The 8,678-nt window shown below is 40.3% G+C and overlaps 2 protein-coding genes across 4 annotated transcripts; one reads left to right on the top strand and one right to left on the bottom strand.

Annotated features, from left to right (window-relative positions):
- The first annotated feature begins 317 nt into the window (after nucleotides 1-317).
- On the top strand, nucleotides 318-3,050 carry atraid (all-trans retinoic acid-induced differentiation factor). Its single transcript, XM_010735260.3, has 7 exons — nucleotides 318-455; nucleotides 586-719; nucleotides 1,197-1,265; nucleotides 1,649-1,720; nucleotides 1,813-1,934; nucleotides 2,038-2,138; nucleotides 2,254-3,050. Exons 1-7 carry the CDS (start codon nucleotides 357-359, stop codon nucleotides 2,356-2,358), a joined length of 702 nt encoding a protein of 233 aa, XP_010733562.2. The 5' UTR covers nucleotides 318-356; the 3' UTR covers nucleotides 2,359-3,050.
- A 606-nt stretch (nucleotides 3,051-3,656) lies between these two features.
- eif2b4 (eukaryotic translation initiation factor 2B, subunit 4 delta) lies at nucleotides 3,657-8,186 on the bottom strand. 3 transcript variants are annotated; one of them, XM_019266039.2, is made up of 14 exons: nucleotides 8,094-8,186; nucleotides 7,533-7,570; nucleotides 7,106-7,289; nucleotides 6,795-7,007; nucleotides 6,613-6,695; nucleotides 6,282-6,308; nucleotides 5,774-5,865; nucleotides 5,549-5,663; nucleotides 5,239-5,315; nucleotides 5,028-5,130; nucleotides 4,802-4,929; nucleotides 4,416-4,593; nucleotides 4,123-4,303; nucleotides 3,657-4,005 (listed from the first exon to the last, which is right to left on the bottom strand). In XM_019266039.2, exons 1-14 carry the CDS (start codon nucleotides 8,113-8,115, stop codon nucleotides 3,806-3,808), a joined length of 1,641 nt encoding a protein of 546 aa, XP_019121584.1. In that variant the 5' UTR covers nucleotides 8,116-8,186; the 3' UTR covers nucleotides 3,657-3,805. The 3 variants fall into 3 exon arrangements, with proteins under 3 accessions (XP_019121584.1, XP_019121585.1, XP_010733561.1); XM_019266040.2 differs by lacking the exon at nucleotides 8,094-8,186 and adding an exon at nucleotides 7,675-8,069; XM_010735259.3 differs by lacking the exon at nucleotides 6,282-6,308.
- Between the last annotated feature and the right edge of the window lie 492 nt (nucleotides 8,187-8,678).

Genomic DNA, 8,678 nt, shown 5'->3' with positions numbered 1-8,678 from the left:
AATTAGCAAATAATTATAGAATGTGTTGGAGGTTTTTGATAAATAATTCATTCCTTGCAGTAACATATTAAATTAAAACCAAATGCTTTTGATTAGCTTAAAAAAAAACAATATTTGGACATATTGTGATTTTTTTTTCTGTACAAATAAACAAGTGTGGTGCTCACTGTATGTATTTAGGTGCTGTTGTTTATTCTCTTCACTACATAATCAGATAATATCACATTAAAATCCCTTTAAAAATTGAGTGTATGCGTAATTACGGCGCAAAATTAAGTTAAGAGTTCTGAATAAAAAAATGTTGGAGCAGCTTCCTGTCACATGACAGCTACAGTAGGATCATATGACTTCAGTCGATGAAAATGAAAGCTGGGTGCAGCCAGCTGAAACCTGTACTGCTTATTTTCATCTTTAATTTGTGTTTTTACGCGAGTTATGAACTGACCGAGCTGCAGGTAAGACGATATAACACGTGTAGTCTTCATGTCACACAGCTTCTTTTGGTAGATGTACGACCAGCGAGGATGATGGGAAATGTTGTTTGTAACCTTTTATTTTTCTCTTCTGGATGGTTTGTAATCACAGCTATGTGAGCTCTGCAGCGGCACCGTCCTAAATGTCTCCACGGTGGGCCAGTTTTGCTCGTCGTCCGCTGGTCGGATAGAAAGGCGCTGCTGCTGGAGACATGACAACACAAGTGACCGTGAACACATCATCGGGTAAGGCTTTCATGTTTACTTCAGGGTCTATTGGAAGTATAGTTATTAATAGCTTGAGGGTAAAGTAAAAGGTAACTTTGGACAGAACAAATAAATAGATTACATAAACAAATTGTGTAAAAAAATGAAGAAAACTAAATATAGAGAAAGACACAGTTTATTTCTGTATGTATTTGTCAGTAATTATTTATTTCAGTATTTACTTTTTCTGTTTTTTATTGTTATAGTCTTTAATTTTATTGTCCTTCCTGTACTTACTTCCTGTTTATGTTATCTTTGTTTTGATAAATAGGAGATCAATATCAGATCAATATCAATATATTAGGAGCAGCCCTGAAAGTATATATAAACAGACCTCATGTGCATTCCAGGCAGCCAGTGCTGATAAAGTATTAATTGTCAGTGTTTAATACCAATTAAACACTTTGTTAAGTTTGTTATGTTAATATTTCAACATGGTTTCTTTGTTTGTGTCAGGTTGGATCTGTCCAACTGTTCACTAACCCACATAGAGGATCTTCAGGGAGCATCAACGGCATTAATGATGTACGTACAGTGAATAGTTTCATACCTTTTTTACAAAGCACACAGCATAGTGTAAACAAGATAACAACAGACCATGCATTAGTGACGCTTATTTAGTTATTTTTAAGGAAGTAAAGAAGAGCTGCACTCTGGGAAATGTGTGTTCGTGATTTCTCAGAATAATCCTGGCGATTATAAGATCATTCTTAGGTAACAGGAAGCTTTTTATCTGTCTTACTGGCAAAGTCCAAGTAAACAACTCAAAATAACTCCACATAAGTATATAATTAGAGCACCTGCTGATGAGGAAATGTCTGAACATGTCTCATTCATTTTTTATATATGAAACAACTAGTCTTTGCACTTCTAAATGTTTTTTTACTTTATAAACTTTTGCTTTGCAGAGACCTCTCACTCAATCCTATTGTCAACATTAGTAACTCAACATTTCAAGGATTTGTAGAGTTAAATTACATGTAAGTATTCTGTTCAAAAACCGACCTAACATAGCTGCTCACAATTCTGAAAAGTTTTATTTCTTTATAACTCTATATTTATGTGTTTATAGGATTTTGCCTCAAGACATAGTTTGCCCAGGAGGAAACTCTTCTTGGGAAAAGGTGGAGGTCAACGGGACAAATCGTATATGTGAGGGCCAGAAAGATATGTGCAACCAGACTGGACAGCTGTGTAAGTTTGTTGTCGTCCACAGTGACGCATAAAATCTAAAACTGGAGCAGCCTTCTGTTAATACATGACATCTGTTCATCTCATAATTATTGACAATCCTCAGCCATTAACTGCCCGGAGAACTCCCTCTGCGCCCCCTATGGCCCCGGCTTCTTTGAGTGCAGCTGTGCTGACAATTATCATGGATACAAGTGTCTTCGGGAGGTTAGTTGTGCAGGCAGCATAATCTGAATCATTATTTATTTCTGTGCTAAGTTTGGTACACTTATTCTTTTTTATTTATTTTTTAAAGTTATGCATTTATTTCAATTGTCAATAGGGGGAGTTCCCAACTCTTCAGGTGTTTGGGCCTCTTGGAGGATGTACGTTTGTGATCACTCTTCTGCTGTGGGTCACTCAGAGACGTAAGGCCAAGTCACTCTAAAGGCTGAACCGCAGCTGACTTCTGTATCTGCAATGACTTAGGAGGAAACTGACTTCTGAAAGGAAAATGCTGACTAAGTCTGAGGCGAACTCGGACTTCTTTTAAACATTGTTTTATTTAATTTTACTTCTTGGGGCAGCTACATTTTAAATAGCAATTACTTTTTTTTACTGCATCATTGGTGCAATTTCAGAGAAAGTTAATTTGAACACTTGTTGCTCCAAGTTTAAAATTTTTAACAATACCACTGTTAACACTTTTAAAATGTACTCAACTGACACAGGATATCGATGAAGTGGTTTGTGTATGTGGACTTTGTGTGTGCCAAACATACATGCACTGAATGTGTAGCTACATGTCCTGAAGCACATATGAGGAGATTTGTAACATTTGGTAAACTGTTTACTGCATGTTGAACATGTACTTTACTCAGAGCAAAAACCAAGTTCACTTTACGAATCATGATATGAATCATTAAAATTTCACTGAGCTTCGTGCTTTCATTACGTTTTTCTTTCTTATTAACTACCACGGTACGTCACCTGCTGTGAACACATCTTGCATGTTGTGTGTCTTGTGTAGTTACACTTCAGCATCTTCTCAAATGAGTCCTTGTCTCAGTGTTGACGGACAAGTGATTTTTGATGCTTTTTTTCTCAACAAGATTTAGGGCTCCAATAAAATATTAAAAACAATATTTACATTGCTTTGTTTGAGTTGCCATGAAACTGTGAAAGTCCTAATACGTTACACATTAAAAGTAAAGCATTAACTCAAATGAATAGAGGGAAAGAGGGCAGCTTTGCATAAAATTATTCCACATTTTCTTTTCCCTGGGTGTTAAAGACTAAAAGTTCAGCCAGTATGAAATTCAAACGCATGAGGATCATGTTGACTTTGGACACAGAGTCGGTGTTCCTTTGCCAAAAAGATTCTTTTACTACTTAGTTTGTGTCTAAATCTTCAGATTCCTGCTGAATTGATTAGGCCATTAAAAAAATAATAGTCTTAAGAATTTATGCGAGCCATTAAATTCCTTGAGATACTGCAGCTCCAACTGTAATTAGGGAACCATTTCTGGCTAGTTTAAAATTGCATGCTGTGGTTGACTATGGGAGTGTGTTGTGAACCACAGTGGAATTGTTCTGCTCTGAATACTGGCAATTAAATGTTCTGTTGTTAAGAAACACTTCATAACATGGATCTATTAAAACATCTAGTCTATACTGAATATGAACAGAACTACACTCAAATCTTTGTAATGATCCAATCCTACCATAAAAAACACACATGGACTCTTTTTAAAAAAGCGTATGCCATTTCAGATATATATTTATTGCATGCTAAAAGCACGATATTTTGTACTGTGTGCAAGCACTTAAGCACACAAACTCCCCCATCAAGACACAGAGAAACAGCCTCTGGGCTCAGATGGGGGGTTTTTTCTTCACTGGTCCACGTTTTTGACTCGCAGCACCACAGGGACCGAAGTGCACGGGATCATTCCCAGATCTGTGATGACTAGGTCCACGAAATCAGGCGGCGTCACGTCATACACCAGGTTAAGCAGGCCAAGTAAGCGCACATCCTGCCAGTGCTCTAGCTGGGTCTTCCCTTTGCGGGTCACGATGAGGTCATCGGGGTCATCTGGGAAGGACACATGAAGATAAATTCTCCTATCTTTACCTGACGTTTGAGGGTTCAAATTCAAAACAAAATGCCACAAATCCAACAAGCTGCCACCAGCCATATTTTTCCTCATACCTAGTTCATTGGACACAAAGGAATCCGTCTGCACCCTCTCGCAAAACTTGTAGGTCTCACAACACACCAGCACGGGCACGTTGAAGGCTTTGGCCACCAGAGCTATCTGCGATGTCCCCACACGAGACATGACGTAACCGTTGGCCAGCAGAGCATGAGCACCAAGAAACACCTTCGATACCTGTGAGGTCCAAGTTCGAGGCATTATTATGACATATCCACACACACAAAAACTTGAGTAAAGGCATTAAACATGCTATTAAGGCTCTTATTTGGGAATGTTTTGCAATTACTTCTGGAAGGATGTAGGAGACAGCTGAGATAAGGACATAAGTGCAGCTGATGCCTCTCTGGACCAGGCGCCTCAGGGCCTCCCGGCCCTCCAGCCGAGGCCTGCTGTCCACCACGATCACACGGAACTTCCTGTTCTTCTCGAACGCCTCACACAGAATGTGGTTGACCAGTGATGAGCTGAAAACGCAGGGGGGGCGGTGACGTTAGAAGAGAATGTGGAAGGACGGTGGAAATTTTAGGGCAAGACGAGAAGTGAAAGTGTTGAGACATAGAAATGTTGCATTTATTTTTGTTTGATATTACGCAATGTTTGGCGACAAGAAACTGCAGAATACACAGCTGAATCTTTCTTTCTTTCCTTGCGTGTCAGCTTGAGGTGGCTTACCATCCATAAACTAGGATGACGTCTCCGTCACTGATCTTTTCTATGGAGGACTTAGCGATAGCTTTAGCAGCAAGGATGATCTTCTCATTAATGTAGCATTCGATACAGGTCAGCAGTTTGCTCTTTGCCTAAACAGAGAAAGAGAGATTGCACGGGGAATGGGGGTTAGGGTCTATTGCACCAACATGTTAGCATCAACATGATAAGTTTATGACGTGACATTAACCTCTTCTTCTTTGCATTGACTAGGAATATTGGAGATCTCCTTCTTGATGTATTTGATTGCATTACCCATGCTGGCTGACAGAGGGCGACATTGATTCAAAAAACTGCAAGAAAAAAAGAAGAAGAGCAGTTAATTATTAAACATGAAAAGTGACAAATTAGGAGAACAGTTGGTATTAAAACTTAAACTGATACCGGTGACAATTTATTACCTGATATAAGGTTTCAGCTTGTTGACCAAGTCTCTAGATAGCTCCTCATTTGGAGGTGTAGTATAGTCTCTTATTACCTGAGGGGGGGAAAAAACAACATTGTTTACTTTAAATCTGTCCACAATACAAAAATACTGTCGACATCACGCTGGAGAAAACAACTTCTGATTGGTCAGAATGAGGTAACAGTGAGACAACAGGGTTTCTTTTTTTCTTTTTTTCAAAACAGTAACATGATGCAAGACTGTGCCAATATCTATTGACATCTTGCACTTCCATTGTACTTGATTACAAAGCCTGTGCTGTGTACCTGTTTAAAGGCATGCAGCAGGGCGACAGAGCGAGCGTTGGATCCTGCCACAATGCCCTGTGAATACTGGAGACCCAGTCGAACAATAGCGGGATGAATCACCGTGGAGGGAATGCTGCGACAGATAAAAACAGTGAATAACACATCAGTGAGATCTGAGATGATCTTAAGACATTAAGACAAATTAAACCACCTACTGTACTATATGCCATGTTGTCAGTTTACCTGAGTTGCTGTGTTAGAGGGGCTTTGCGACTGTACTGGTGGAGGTGAGAAAACAGGCTGACTTTGTAGCCGTAGTCTGACCGGAGTGGGATCTGAAATGGAGCAGATTATTGTCCACTGCCGTCAATCCCCAGTGATTCAGAGATCATATGCACATTGACATCACGAGGTTAACACACAGCCACGGCACAACCTAGACAAAACTCATCGGTAGGTAAAAATCAATATACGGCAGAGAAGAACACTACAAAGCAAAAATGTCTATATTAGTAAGGAAAGGCTACAGTCAGACATCTGCACGGCAAACAGCTCAGCATGGTAGACAACACAAAGAAACGCTAAATAGGTTACCAACTTCTCAAACAAGCACACCCCACTGATGCTCTTTCAATGAAACCAAACAAGTTTACATCCCTAACTTTTAATTTCATGAGCAGCTGCAGGTTAGCGGACAAAACAAAATTAGGCAAACGTCAAGGGCACACGTTTAAAGAAGTCGGACCTTGACCTTTGTGGCAGCATTGTATTCTGGTGTCTGAAAAAAAAAAATGTTAGGTACAATCACGTGCGGTTATGACTCAGTTATGTGTGGATGCAGTTAATGACGAAATAAATGTAGATACCTGAACATTAGACGATGAGCAATGACAAAGTTATTTATGTTATTTGTTATTTCCAACAGATATCTGATTAAAACAATCGAGTTTTATTCATTTCAAAATGATAAGAGTGAGTCAACATGCCTCCATTCATTTGATCTGTTGCTTCCTTATATGAATTTATAGTTATTATTACAAAAATGCAAGACAAAGCTTTAGGATTGAATTAAAGTCGCTAACCTGTTGTCTTTCCAATTTCTTTGCCAGTTTCTTTAAAACCTCTGGATTGTCCGCCTGCATATATTCCGGGAGCCTCTTCACCACTGAAAACACATTTTTTTAAAAAGCATGACTTTCACTATAGTGCATTATTTATAATTTCAGATTTTCAAGACTTGCTGACCTCCGGGTTATCACAGTACCTGGCTGCAGCTCGCTAGGCGGCGCTTTAGGTTTTCCCGCGGCGACCTGCTGCCCCCCCACATCTCCCTTCTTGCCCTGTTTGGAGGCCCTCTCGGCCTCTTGTCGAGCTCTCCTCTCGGCTTTCAGCTCCGCTTTACTCTTCGCCGGCTTGTCTCCCGGCGGAGGCGTTTCTGAGGCAGGCACGGGAACCAGAGCAGGCACTGCTGGAGGAGCTGAGGGAGACACAACATGACTGATTACAGTCATGGATCACAGGTGGAAAATGACAGTATGTAAATACACCGTCACATGCTGTCCATATAATATGCACCTTTCTGTGTTGGGGGTTGTGTTGCGGGCTGGGGAGCCGGAGAAGCTGAACTGACGGGCTTCTTTTCTCGTTTCTCGCCGTCCTGTGAAGCCTTGTCATCTTTTTTCTCTTTGCCCTTCTTCTGCTGCTTCTTCTCTTTCCTCAGCCGCTGCTTCTCCTCTTTGGTCAGCTCTCTGCCATCATTCTGTTCAATACGAATGTGTGTCAGGAGGAGGATGGAGAAACATAACAACACTGTTTATGTTCTACCTTAGTACTTGTTTTGTAAATCTGCACATTCTACTTTAGTACTTTTTGTAAATATGTACACTTGTGTTTCCCTCCTTGATTCTTTTTTTTTGCTGCGGTTAACAAGTGAATTTATTATTTTAAAATAAAGTATTATCTTATCTTAGGAGCCTTACATGAGACTGTGACAAACACTAACCTTTGCACGTTCAATGACATCTTTGTTGCCAGGTCCTTCTGTGAAAGAAGCAACATATATTTACACGATTAAATCAAGATATCACACACTTGCTTCTTACTTAACATAACATGCAATCAGCATCAAATCCAGCTTTAGTTACCCATCAGTGCCTCAGTTTATGGCGATGCTGTTATGTCACTTGTCTTGCATCATGCTAATGATTTCAGTTTCTGGTTGGCTCGCATTATTAGCACAGTCACAGCTTCACGCGGACATTTTTTTTTATTTGTTCTGATCATTTAAATAAATACATAAATAAATAAATAAAAACTATCCGAAAAGATGATGCAATAACATCGCGAGGTCTCAACTCCTCCATGGGACCGCTAACGTTAGCGGCGCTGAGCAAAATTTAGGAAAACAAACTTTTTAACCACGAGCTCAAAAAAACACACAAAGAGCGCCAAACACCAGTTTATAAGCGCGGGAGATTTTTTTGGCGCTACGGCCGCAGCGAATGAATGAAAATCCCTGTGATCGGTGATAAAGTCCAGCTGTTACTACACTCCCCCAACTCACCTGTCTCTCCACTGTCAGCCATGTTTACGCCGCCGCTTCACTTCCTCTGCTGCTGCGGCCACAAACTACCGCCGCTGGAAATGTGCACCGCCCCCTGCTGGAAGGAGAAGGTACACTAACACGATTCTTGTCGTGTGATTTTCATTGTGTTGCTGCTGTCTGAGTTGCATGGGTCCTTGGGTAGCTTTATAAATGGTATGTTTGTTTCCCTCCTCCCATCTATGTTTTTTTTTCAAGAGGCATGTGTTTGGGTGATTTTCACCCCACGTTAGTGATAGGGAGTACCATTTTTTGTCTATCTACAACAGTGGTTCTTAACCTTGTTGGAGGTACCGAACCCCACCAGTTTCATATGCTCATTCACCGAACCCTTCTTTAGTAAAAAATAAAATATGATTTTTTTTACTGGTGCACAAAATGAACCGTGCATTAACATCACCTTGTTCAAATAACAAAACCAACACAGTGCATGAACTCACAACAACTTACCTCAGTGTGACTTCCCCTGAGACCGACTCACCGAACCCCTAGGGTTCAATCGAACCCAGGTTAAGAACCACTGATCTACAATCTGATGCAGAAAGT

Source organism: Larimichthys crocea, chromosome XI, assembly GCF_000972845.2.
Source record: "Larimichthys crocea isolate SSNF chromosome XI, L_crocea_2.0, whole genome shotgun sequence".
Taxonomy (NCBI): Eukaryota; Metazoa; Chordata; class Actinopteri; family Sciaenidae; genus Larimichthys; species Larimichthys crocea.
The sequence above is the reverse complement of the archived record's forward strand: the minus strand, read 5'-3'. Positions and strand labels throughout refer to the sequence as shown.

Excerpts from the sequence above, each read along its gene's own strand:
- atraid (XM_010735260.3), top strand. The coding sequence starts at position 357 with ATGAAAATGAAAGCTGGGTGCAGCCAGCTGAAACCTGTACTGCTTATT. Across the intron at positions 1,266-1,648 it reads GCATCAACGGCATTAATGAT|AGACCTCTCACTCAATCCTA; the intron begins GTACGTACAGTG and ends TTTGCTTTGCAG. Across the intron at positions 1,935-2,037 it reads CAACCAGACTGGACAGCTGT|CCATTAACTGCCCGGAGAAC; the intron begins GTAAGTTTGTTG and ends GACAATCCTCAG.
- eif2b4 (XM_019266039.2), bottom strand. The coding sequence starts at position 8,115 with ATGGCTGACAGTGGAGAGACAG. Across the intron at positions 7,290-7,532 it reads ATGTCATTGAACGTGCAAAG|AATGATGGCAGAGAGCTGAC; the intron begins GTTAGTGTTTGT and ends CGTATTGAACAG. Across the intron at positions 5,866-6,281 it reads AATACAATGCTGCCACAAAG|ATCCCACTCCGGTCAGACTA; the intron begins GTCAAGGTCCGA and ends GCTCCATTTCAG.